This window comes from Zootoca vivipara, chromosome 8, assembly GCF_963506605.1.
Source record: "Zootoca vivipara chromosome 8, rZooViv1.1, whole genome shotgun sequence".
NCBI classification, from domain to species: domain Eukaryota; kingdom Metazoa; phylum Chordata; class Lepidosauria; order Squamata; family Lacertidae; genus Zootoca; species Zootoca vivipara.
The window spans coordinates 1,512,395-1,524,531 of record NC_083283.1 but is presented as its reverse complement, the minus strand read 5'-3'; the positions used below and the strand labels follow the sequence as shown (position 1 = coordinate 1,524,531).

General features: G+C 51.6%; 1 protein-coding gene across 1 annotated transcript in view; it reads left to right on the top strand.

Annotated features, from left to right (window-relative positions):
- Window positions 1-11,329, top strand: part of KIFC2 (kinesin family member C2) — a 37,995-nt gene extending 26,666 nt beyond the window's left edge. The window contains exons 13-19 of the mRNA XM_035124613.2: window positions 380-561; window positions 2,180-2,284; window positions 5,759-5,889; window positions 6,714-6,837; window positions 7,730-7,859; window positions 8,671-8,900; window positions 10,970-11,329. Of these exons, the coding sequence (XP_034980504.2) occupies window positions 380-561; window positions 2,180-2,284; window positions 5,759-5,889; window positions 6,714-6,837; window positions 7,730-7,859; window positions 8,671-8,900; window positions 10,970-11,095 (1,028 nt within the window). The 3' untranslated portion in view covers window positions 11,096-11,329. The remainder of the gene's footprint in view (window positions 1-379; window positions 562-2,179; window positions 2,285-5,758; window positions 5,890-6,713; window positions 6,838-7,729; window positions 7,860-8,670; window positions 8,901-10,969) is intronic.
- The last annotated feature ends 808 nt before the right edge of the window (window positions 11,330-12,137 follow it).

Below are 12,137 nucleotides of genomic sequence, written 5' to 3'. Positions count from 1 at the left end.
ACTGTAAAACTTTAAACTGAAAAACTAATTTATTATTTTGAAAAAGAACAAGGCTACTAAGGAATTTAACAGTAAAAAAAGGAAAAAGACAAGATCTCTGAATATGGGTCCAGTGGATCCCAGGCCGCTGTTCTCGCCCTCTCCAATCACTCGGCCAACTCCGTCTGCACGCTTCGCCCCTGAGGCAGCCGCAATTGAGCTGTGGCTCAACGGCGAATGGATTAGGCCGGGAATGGATTGTCCCGTGACAGCACTTTAAAAACTGCAACTGCTGCTGTCACCATCGCCATTGTTTGGTGGGGAAGAAGGCGCATGCAAGCGAATGGGTGGTGATGTCGATGGTGCAGCTGTTCCCTGAACACCCCACCTTTCCCCGCAGGAAACATCCGGGTTCTGTGCCGACTGAAGCCGCTGAGCCAGGATGAGCAGCAGGGAGGGGAAGGGGGAACCACGGTGGCTGCAGACCCGGCAGACGACGGCTGCGTCACGGCCTCCTACAAAGGCAAGGCACGCACCTTCAAGCTGGACAAGGTCTTCTTGCCGCAGGCCACCCAGGAGGAGGTGAGGACCCCCTGCCCTCGGAGCGTGCCTCTGTCTGATGCTCCGTGCGCCTCCTCTCCCTCCTCAAAACGAGGAGGATCTCAGCATCCCACTGGCTCGGAAAGCGGCATGTGGAGACCGGGCACTTGGCACAGTGGAGGGTGAGGATTCGGGGCCTTTGCAGTTGAGCGTGGTGAGCAGGTGCTGAGTGGCAGCCACAGAAGGGGGGGGGCTATGTTGGAATCCTGGAAGTGCCCAGTTGGAAGGGACCTCGGGGGGGGGTGTCATTTAGTCCAACCACCTGCCATGCTGAAGGATCCCCTGCAAGTGGCCATCAGACCTCTGACGAAGGGGACGCCACTGTCTTTTGAGGTCGTCCGTCCCCCTGTCAAACAGCATTTCGAATGCTCTGCACCGTTCTGGTTGCCTCGCCTCGAAACGGATGTTGAAAAGGTTCAGAAAAGAGCAACCCAAATGATGAGGTGGTGGTGGGGAAAACGACTCCCCCGTGCAGCGTGTGGGATTTTTCAGCTAGAATTTTATAAAATTCTATGCGGCATGGAGAATGTGGATAGCGGGAGGTTTCCCTTCCTCTCTCATTACACACCAGAACGTGGGGAAATGCCCCAGCTGAAGGCACCCCACTCTGTAGTGCACATGCGCTGCACTGTTGCGCATGCACACTACGGAGCAATGCAGCCCATGCATGCTATGGAGCGGGGTGCCAGTGACGGTGCTCCAGCGCCACCGCTGGCAAACCGCGAGCAAGCAGCGGAGCAAGGTTTTTTACGGGGCGGCTTGGGAGGCGCCATTGCCCTGCCACCCTGTAAAAAGCCTCTCTCCGCAGCTTGCTCGCTCACCTGCTTGGCGCACGCTTTGCTTCTTCCTGCTCGGGCAGAGGTGAGGGGCAGGCCAGGGAGGGCCTCCCTGGCCCGCCCCTCGCCTCCTCCCGAGCAGGAAGAAGCAAAGCGTGTGCCAGCCAAGCAAGTGAGTGAGCAGCCAGCCGCTGAGCGAGGCTTTTTACAGGGCGGTGGCTGGCTGCTCGCTCGCGGGGGGGGGGGGAGGCGCCAAGTGGCACTCTACTCCAGGGTGGCACCCGGTGCGGACCGCCCCCACCGCCCCCTTGCTACGCCCCTGGCCTGCCTGCTGTCAATAGGCAGGGAGTTCCGAAGGTTGGGTGGACTGATTCCTTAGAAACGTGGAATGGGAATTAAGTGGCACGGCAGCCGGTTGGCCTGGGAGTGCCTTGCGTCACCCAGATGCCACTTCTGGGACAGGACATTGTGTGTGCACGCCTGGGAATCGTCTTCAAGGTCAGAGGGGGTGCTTTCTCTCCTGGGATCCAGGCGCTCTGTTGGTTTGGCACACAGCTTGACCCTCCCGTCGCTGCTTTGTGACCCCTCAATGTCTAGGTGCCTCCCAGGGAGCCGCTGGTCAGCCCGAGTTCCTGGTTGCCACAGCAGCAGGTAAAACTCCCTCACTCCGCCCCAGCACAGACAGACCCGCCGCTCACGTCCTCACTGGCCCTCACTGCACCTCCTTCCCTCTGCCTCACAGCCTCTGTGCGCCTGTGCCTGTGCGCTTGGCTCGGGCGCCCCTCGTTCAACTCTGCCGGCTTCCTTCTCTGCCCCCTCTGCAGGTCTTCCTGGAGATCGAGCCGCTGGTCATGGCCTGCCTGAATGGATACAACGTCTGCATCTTTGCCTACGGGCAGACAGGCTCTGGCAAGACCTACACCATGGAGGTAGGAGCTTGCTCACCCGCAAATCCTTCTCCACTTCGGGGGAATTGGGGCACATGCAACCGACGTGCATGGCACGCCCGAGCAAGGGGGTTTCTTGCACCGAATGCGCCTGAATTAATTCACCTGGCGGGTTGATGGGCACTTCTGCATGTTCCTGGAACCACAGAACCGTAGAGTTTGGCTGTGCATCTCCTTTCAGATATAGACACACATAGAAGTTCTGTCTCTGTGGTCTCTTCGGAAGGAGATGGTTTGCCCCAATAGCTTCTCTATTTTTTAAAATAGCAGAAATAGCAGTGCTGAAACCAAATTGCCCCCGGAGAGGAATTCCCCAAAGATGAGGGGCTCCTTATGACTTCAGCAGAATCAAGTATAATGCTTCTTCTGGACATTAGTGCTAGACTGTAGCTATAGGCTTGTATCCAGTGTGGAAGAAGAGCAAATTGGATCCATGTGTATGGGGGGCGTTAGGAGAGGGGTAGGCTCAATTTTTCTCCTTGAAATGTCAGTTTTCAGTGTGCAAGGGAGGTTCTAGTGACCCAGTGAGGAAGGAGGCATCTATGACACCTCCCCACCATGTAAAATGCAGCCTGTAAAGCGAACCACTTGGATTTTGCTGATTAAATCAGAAATGCGGCTTTTGTTTTAATGTTTGATGTTTTTTCGTGCTTTTAATATTCTGTTGGGAGCGGCCCAGAGTGGCTGGGGAAACCCAGCCAGATGGGCAGGGTATAAAATTTATTATTATTAATTATTATTATTATTATTATTACCTCCAAGGGTCATCCAGTTCAACCCCTTGCAATTCAGGGATCTCAGCTAAAGCATCCCTGACAGGGGGCCATTCAATCTCTGTCTGAACCCTCCAAGGAAGGAGAGTCCACCCCCTCCCAAGGGAGACTGTTCCACTGTCTAACAGCTCTAACCCTCAGAAAGTTCTTCCTGGTGTTGAGTCGGAATCTCCTTTCTTGTAACTTGAAGCCATGGGTTCGAGTCCTACCCTCCAGAGCAGGAGTAAACAAGCTTAGAATCCTAGAATCATAGAGTTGGAAGAGACCACAAGGGCCATCCAGTCCAACCCCCTGCCAAGCAGGAAACACCATCAAAGCATTCTTGACATATGCCTGTCAAGCCTCTGCTTAAAGACCTCCAAAGAAGGAGACTCCACCACACTCCTTGGTAGCAAATTCCACTGCCGAACAGCTCTTACTGTCAGGAAGTTCTTCCTAATGTTTAGGTGGAATCTTCTTTCTTGTAGTTTGAATCCATTGCTCCGTGTCCGCTTCTCTGGAGCAGCAGAAAACAACCTTTCACCCTCCTCTATGTGACATCTTTTTATATATTTGAACATGGCTATCATATCACCCCTTAACCTTCTCTTCTTCAGGCTAAACATACCCAGCTCCCTAAGCCGTTCCTCATAAGGCATCGTTTCCAGGCCTTTGACCATTTTGGTTGCCCTCCTCTGGACACGGTCAAGCTTGTCAGTATCCTTCTTGAACTGTGGTGCCCAGAACTGGACACAGTACTCCAGGTGAGGTCTGACCAGAGCAGAATACAGTGGTACTATTACTTCCCTTGATCTAGATGCTATACTCCTCTTGATGCAGCCCAGAATTGCATTGGCTTTTTGAGCTGCTGCATCACACTGCTGACTCATGTCAAGTTTGTGGTCTACCAAGACTCCTAGATCCTTTTCACATGTACTGCTCTCAAGCCAGGTGTCACCCATCCTGTATTTTTGCCCAAGTGTAGTACCTTACATTTCTCCTTGTTAAAATCCATCTTGTTTGCTTTGGCCCAGTTGTCTAATCTGTTAAGGTCATTTTGATGTGTGATCCTGTCCTCTGGGGTATTAGCCACCGCTCCCAATTTGGTGTCATCTGCAAACTTGCTCAGGATGCCCTCAAGCCCATCATCCAAGTCATTGATAAAGATGTTGAATAAGACTGGGCCCAAGACAGAACCCTGTGGCACCCCACTAGTCACTACTCTCCAGGATGAGGAGGAGCTTGCTCCACCTTCCAAGTGAAGATGGCTCTCCTATCTCCTCTCACCTTGGGTTTAATGTGCAGCAGGATAAGTTGAAGGTTCTCATTGGAGGGAGAGTTTTGCCCTTGCCCTGGTGCTTAGGCGGAGGCACGTATCCTGGGGCACTAAGAGGGACAGCTGCCCAGTCCAGATCTCACCCAAGAAGCCTTGTCCCTCCCTCCCATGCCTTCATGAAGCCACCATCTTCTCACGCTCCTTTTGGGTTGCCAGTCTGTGGCAGGTGCTGGGCAGAAGACATGTGGAGCTCCTTAGTGGGTTTCCAAGGTTCTCATTACAACAATCCTACAATCCTAGAATTGTGGAGTTGGAAGGGACCCCTGGGGGTCATCTAGTCCAACCCCACAAAGTGCAGGGATCACAGCCAAAGAATCCCTGGCAGGTGGCCATCCAACTTTGGTTTAACCCAACTCCCCATGAAGGAGAGTCCACCACCTTCTGAGGTTGTCCATCCCACTGCCAAGCAGCTCTGCCTCCTGCCTGCTGGAAAGTTCTTGCAAATGTTTAATTGGAATCTCCTTTCTTGAGTGACAGTTTGAGTCCTTTCTTTGAGTGACAGATTGACAAATGGGGAGTCAAAGGGTGACTGCTTCCCTTAAAAAACAACAACCTCTTTTTAGCTGCTTCTTCGTCTTGGGAGATATAGAGTGATCCCTTGGTTCTCAAACTTAATCTGTTCCAGAAGTCCATTCCAAAACCAAAGTGTTCCAAAACCAAGGCATGCTTTCCCATAGAAAGTAATGCAAAATGGATTAATGCGTTCCAGACTTTTAAAAACAACCCCTAAAACAGCAATTTAATATGAATTTTACTATCTAATGAGACCATTGATCCATAAAATGAAAGCAATAATCAATGCACTGTACTATAAAGTAAATATGACAGTATTGTAGATGATAAAAATAAAAAATTATTATTTTTCCCTTACCTGCACTGATGATAGCCATTGTTTGGATGGGGGGCTTTTATCCATTTCCGCAGTCACACAATCCATCATTCAGGAGCTGAACTGGGTTCCACACAGTCACAAAAACAAATTAATCAAAGAAGCCTCAAAAACAAAAAATGCAAAATAAATAGCAAAAACAAAAGTACCAAACTTAATCCGTTCCGGAAGCCCGCTTGACTTCCAAAATGCTAGAAAACCAAGGCGTGGCTTCTGATTGGTGCAGGTGCCCTGGAAACACTTATTAGCGGGTTTTCAGTGGTTGGGAACCAAGGCATTTGAGAACCAAGGTACCACAGTACTGAGTAGGACCACTGATCAATCTAATCCAGTATTTCCCACACTGGCTGGCAGCAGTGGAGTTTCAGGCTGGGGAGATTCCCAGCACACACACACACCCCAGAGATGCCAGGACTTGAACCCGGGGCCTTCTGCATGCTGAGCTTCGGGTGGGACCCTCAGGGTCTTTCTGCTTCCAGGGTGTTTCCGACAACCCCGGGATCAACCAGCGGGCGCTGCAGGGCCTCTACCAGGAGATGGAGGCCAAGCGTGACGCCTGGAAGTATTCGGTCAGCCTCAGCATGGTGGAGATATACAACGAGGTGATCAGGTGAGAGGCGCCCCTGAATGCGGATCCTGCCCTTGAGAGAGAAGCAGCGCGGTGTAGTGGTTAGAGCGTTGGACTAGGATCTGGGAGAGACCCAGGTTCAAATCGCCATTTGGCCATGAAGCTCTCACTGGTTGGACTTGGGGGCAGGGCCAGTCACTGTCTTCTCTCAGCCTCGCCTACCTCCCAGGGTTGTTGTGGGGATTAAACAAAAAGGAGAATCATATAATGTAGAGTTGGAAGGGACACTGAGGGTCTTCTAGTCTGACCTCCTGCAATGCAGGAATTCTGCCCACAGCCACTCGTGGGTGGGCTTGAACTGCCAACCTTCTGCTTAACAGCCAGACTCACTGACCCTTTGCGCCACAGGAGGACCACCCTGCTAGGCCAACGATCCAGCTTGTCAACACCCTTCTTAAATTGTGGCACCCAGAACTGGACGCAATATTCTAGGTGTGGTCTGACCAAGGCAGAAGAGAGTGGGACTATTATTTCCCTTGATCTGGACACTCGACCTCTGTTGAGGCAGCCAAGAATAGCATTAGCCGTTTTTGCTGCAGCATCACACTATTGGCTCACGTAACGCTTGTGATCCTCTACTCCCATGCACTGCTGCCAAGCCAGGTATCCCCCATCCTATATTCCTGCATCTGGGTCTTTCTGCCTGAGTGTAGGACCTTGCATTTGTCCCTGTAAGAAATTAAGAAATCCACCCCACTCTATCTTCTCCTGGCAGAAGACTTTTCTCACCAGACAGCGGCACCCCAGGCCTGTCAGGACCTAGCGAGAGGACTGTGTTAGCGCCTCTTCTTCCTCCCTCTTTCTAGGGACCTCCTTGCCAGGGAACCCCAAGAGAAACTGGATGTGAAGCTGAATCCGGACGGGAGTGGCCAATTGCACGTGCCAGGACTGACCAGCGTGGAGGTGCACAGCCTCCGCCAGATCAAAAAGGTAGCTGGACTGGACATCAGTGTTGGGAGCACCTGTAAAGGGGCAAAGCTGAGCATGAGCCCAGGGGTGGGGCTCTACCTAGAGGAGACCAAGGCCTCATCCAGAGGGAGACTGCCTTCGATCCTGGCTGCAACATCTAGGGGGAGCCTTCTGTGTTCCAGGGGGCACCCTTACTTTTCCTGTGGGTTTTGCCCCAGTGAATTAATTGTGGGATGTGATCCATGAGAGGCAGTCAAGTACAACATTCCTTGTAATGCTAGAGAGGACATGCAAGGGAATGTTTGGTCCAGCCAGTCGAAACTTCCTGTTCCTTCTGGCTGGAGCATCCTTCCTTTTGCATGTGACCAGAGGTGGGCGTGGCCTTACCTGTCCAGGTAACAAAAGGACGAGTCACACAGCACACCTCCCTCTTTTTCACTTCCTTCCTTGTTTGACCAGCTTTTAGCTAGGACTGCTCTGCTAGCTTCTCAAGCTAGCAGAAGCACTGGGATTGTTCCCCCAAATGGGGTAGATCCACATGTACATATTTGTAACTAAATCTGCCTTCAGGGATCCAACTGCGAACTGATGTGAGTAAACTTCTTTTATTGACTTTGAATAAGATTGTGGCGTCTTTATTCTTTTAAGAGGGATTCAGAAGGAACTTACCAGGAACCTACAATTCAATCTGAGACAGACAGAATTGTATAATATAAGTGAGAGGCTCAACCGAGCCTGCAACCAGCTATCTGCTGTGCATGTAAAAGGGGAATGTAACTCTGCTAAGTTATAGAACTTGCTAGCGCAAGTTAGGAAGGATATTAATGAACAATATATCCTCTCCTGCCACCCTGAACATTCCCACATGAATTCCTGCTTGAAGTGGCTCTCCATCCTTTTGCCTCCTCTCCAGATGCTCTCGCTGGGCAAGCGGAATCGGGCCACGTACGCCACCAACATGAACGAACGCAGTTCCCGCTCGCACGCCCTCCTCACCGTCAACATCACTGGCACTGAGCTGGCCAGTGGCACCCAAGTCACAGGTATCTTTTTTGGGTTTGTTTGTTTGTTTGTTTTTGAAATAATTTTTATTGGTTTTACAAGATAAATCGCATACTTAACAAAAATAAAACAAGATTCCTCCGAATCTTAGGACTTCCCTCCTCCCCTCCATGGGTCCTTTAAATATTTTAATCAGCTGCATATTATAGTTCATCTGAATTACAGGCCTCCAAAGTATCCAAAGTCTTTATAACGTTGCAAGAGTTATTCTAAGCCTGCCAAAGATTTCAAGTGTTTGCAGAGTTCTTTCAAATACAATCTATATCCGTCCCATTCTCTACTGAAGTTTTGGTCCTCCTGATTTCTGATTTTCCCAGTCAACCTAGTCCAGGCATCCCCAAACTGCGGCCCTCCAGATGTTTTGGCCTACAACTCCCATGATCCCTAGCTAACAGGACCAGTGGTCGGGGAAGATGGGAATTGTAGTCCAAAACATCGGGAGGGCCGAAGTTTGGGGATGCCTGACCTAGCCATTTCTGCATAGCCTTGTAGTTTCATCTGCCAGTCCGCCTTTGTCGGCATCTTGTCCTCTTTCCATCGCTGGGCAAGACAAGTCACAGGTATCTATCAACCTGCCCTGTCGGCGGCTGCTGAGCTCCTTGGGGTGGGGCGGGGCACCTGTCAAAGGTGGGAGATGCAAGGATGTGGGGAGAGATGGAGGCTGCTATTTCGTTTTTCCCTTCTTTCCCCTTTTTCTATTTGTCCCTCTTTCCACGTCTTATTTCACCCTGTGAATGTGTTAAAGAGGAAATAACAAACAAATGAGTCCTCCTCCTTCCTCCTCTGCTGCAGGGAAGCTGAATCTGGTGGACCTGGCCGGCTCGGAGCGGGTGTGGAAGTCTGGCGCACAGGGAGAGCGCCTGAAGGAGGCTCAGAGCATCAACAAGTCCCTGCTGGCTTTGGGAGAGGTGATCCAGGCCCTCCGCACCAAGCAGGCGCACGTTCCTTTCCGCAACTCCAAGCTCACCTACCTGCTGCAGGATTCTCTGGGCAAAGGCAGCAAGACCATCATGATGGTGCAGGTGAGAGCAGAGGGCAGGGCAGGGCAAGGTGGGCAAAGAGCCATGCCAGGCACACAATGAAGGGCAAAGAAGTCAGAAGAGAAACCAACTGGATCTAGGCCAGCATCCTGCTCTCATAGGGGTCAAGAGGGAGTGTCAGGCTTTGGGGACTCGCCTTTGTGGGAATGTTCAGGGAGGCAGGAGAGGATATATTGTTTATTAATATCCTTCCTAACTTGTGCTAGCAAGTTCTATAACTTAGCAGCTTTACATTCCCCTTTTTAAACCTACAGCAGGTAGCTGGTTGCAGGCTTGTTTAAGGCTCTTAATATCAGATTCCTGGTAAGTTCCCTTATTTCCCTCTTAAAAGAATAAACACGCCACAATCTTGTGTAAAGTATATGAAAACAGTTTACTCACATCATCAGTTCACAGTTGGATCCCGGAAGGCAGACTTAGTTACAAAGAATATATATACATATGGGTCTATCCCATATGGAGATAGTCCCAGTGTCCTGCGTTGGCTGAAAGCCAACAGAGCATCTCTAGCTAAAAGCTGCTCCAAAGGCGGAGGAAGTCAAAGAGAGAAAGATGGCTCCTGCCTTGTCCTTTTTGTTACCTGGACAGGTAAGGTCACGCCCAACTCTAGTCACATGCAAAAGGAAGGATGCTCCAGCCCAGGAGGAAACAGGAAGTTTCGACTGGCTGGACCAAACATCCCCTTGCATGTCCACTCTAGGAAATCAAGAAATGTTGTATTTGACTGAATGCTACTTATGTATCACATCCCATAGGCTTCCCCCCCCCCCCCCCGGCCATAGATAAGCATGGCAAAGCGAAAAAAAGTCGCTTACCAGTTAAAGAGTCTTTAAATCACAGCAAAAGAGCAAAGCAGCCATTCTCAGAATGAAGGTGTTCCCAATTAAGGTTTCCCCCCTCTTCCCCGCTAGTCGCCCCTGTCACTTCCGTCTTGCAACCTGGTCTCGCAACCTAGCCCCCTTATCTGCTCTACGTGACCTTGGACTGATAGGCTGGACACATTCGAGCGAGAGAGTCTGTTAGCTCTCTCTCTCTCTTCCTGTTCTTCTTCACTTTGTTTTTCACCCCCCAGTTTGTCCCAACTTTTGTCTTCAGAACTATGCCCCTCCGCAAACCACTGCTCCAAATCTATACTGCGCCACTGCTCCTGGGCAGCTTCAGGATCCTGGTCAGGAGCAGGGGGAGGGGGAGGCTCTCACCATTCCTCATCAGAGCTGTAATCCTCAGCCTGGTCTCTGACAGGGAGCTAGGCCAGTTGCCAGGAACAAAGGGAGGGGAGAATGATGCGCTTGTGCTTGAATCCTGTCTGGACTGTTGCAGCACCTGCTGTGGCTGAAACTGCTGTCACCCACATTGTCTCTGCTGTGTTTGCCGCATCCTGGGGGCACAAGCCTGGGCAATGTGCCTGGAGGTCCTGGGCTGCCCAGACGACAAGACCTCCCTCTCAGTTGGGCTGCAGGAGTTGCCAGAAGGAGCCATACGTACAAGGTGTCATCCAAAGGCCTTGGGGACTCCACTCTGGAATAGTGTAGAGCAGTGGTGGCCAACTCCCAAGAGACTGCGATCTACTCACAAAGTTAAAATCTGGCAGTGATCTACCCCCCTTTTTTGGTTAAAGTTGTTGAACTTTTTTAAGGAAGGGAAGCCCTGTTTTTTTGGGTTCCGGATAAAAGTTGTAGAGCTTTTTTGGGGGGAGAAACAAAACTTATTGAGCTTCTTTGGGGGGAGCCAGCGATCTACCAGTGATCTACCACAGACATCCAGTGATCTACCGGTAGATCACGATCTACCTGTTGGACACGCCTGGTGTAGAGTTTACTCCTGTAGCCTTTTCTTCACGCAAGACAGTGGGTACAGATTTCTCCTTGGGTTTACTCCGAAGGCGTTCTCACACGTGAAGGTAGCCGCAAGGCAACGTAGGTTTAGGATCCGAGTTTTCCTTCCCCTCGATGGGCTAACTAGATTTAGCTTCGCCGCTGTGAAAACACAGGAACCTGGACCGGAGGCTCTTCCTGTGCCCTTACATTCAACCCTTCCTCTCTGCCCTGCAGATTTCTCCGCTGGAGAAGAACGTGGGCGAGTCTATCTGCTCCCTCAAGTTCGCCCAGCGCGTCTGCAAAGTGGAGCTTGGCCCAGCCTCCCGGCGCATCGACTCCTCTGCCCAGCGAGAGGTTTGAGCTGCCCTTGACCCCGTGAGGAAGAGAAGGACTTGGAGCAAGTGCAATGACAGGGGGCGCAGGCCTCCTCTTCAACAGACAAGCCTTCTTCTCCCAAGCAGGCTGGGCCGGAGATCGGAAAAGCGTCCCTCTGCCCCCCCCCTTTACCTGAGCACCAGTTTCTACAAAGCTTTCCGGGGGTTCGGATGACAGACAGCAGCCCTGCACTGACTCTGGGATGGCCTTCCTCCACCTGGTGCCCTCCAGCTGTTTTGGGGATGTGGCCCCCATCAGCCCCATTTGGGGCTGATGGGGGCCACATCCCCAAAACAGCTGGAGGGCGCCAGGTGGAGGAAGGCTGCTTTAGGATTGTAGTTCAGCCAGCCGTGCTCCTGCTTTGCAATGCCATTGTCCTTTGAGCTCTTCCCTGCTTTTGATGCTTGTCATATCCACAACGACCCTGCGGTGTTGCCCTCCCTGTGCCTCGCCCTTCAATGGTCTCCTCTTCCCACTCCTGAGGTTCTGTGCTGGGTCCTTCCTTCATAATGGAGGATGCTCTGTTGCAACCCAGAGGAGTTGTCCGGTCTCCCCCCTCTTTCTTTCCAACAGTTTTGGGGAGCAGCCGTGGTGAGATGAGGGGGCGGCCCTCTCCGACCATCTCTTAGCAGAGCCAGGTGGATCCGGCCGGCTCTGAGCTGTGCCCCTATCTCAGCCCACTCCCTGACCCAGCAAGCATGGATCTCGATGCGCGTGTCTGAATGCATACATTCCCCACCCCCAAATCTCGGCACCCCAACCCCCCCCCCCATTTGCAGACCTTCAGAATGACTTAATACGGATTAGCTGCACCCTGGGCAAAATTTAGGCTCTATTTAATCGCTCTTGCAAATCAGGCTGGCTGATTTTTCCTTCTCCTCGATGGGCTAACTAGATTTAGCTTCGCCGCTGTGAAAACACAGGAACCTGGACCGGAGGCTTTTCCTGTGTGAGTCAGCAGCGTGATGCAGCAGCTAAAAAAGCCAATGCAATTCTGGGCTGCATCAATAGGAGTATAGCATCTAGA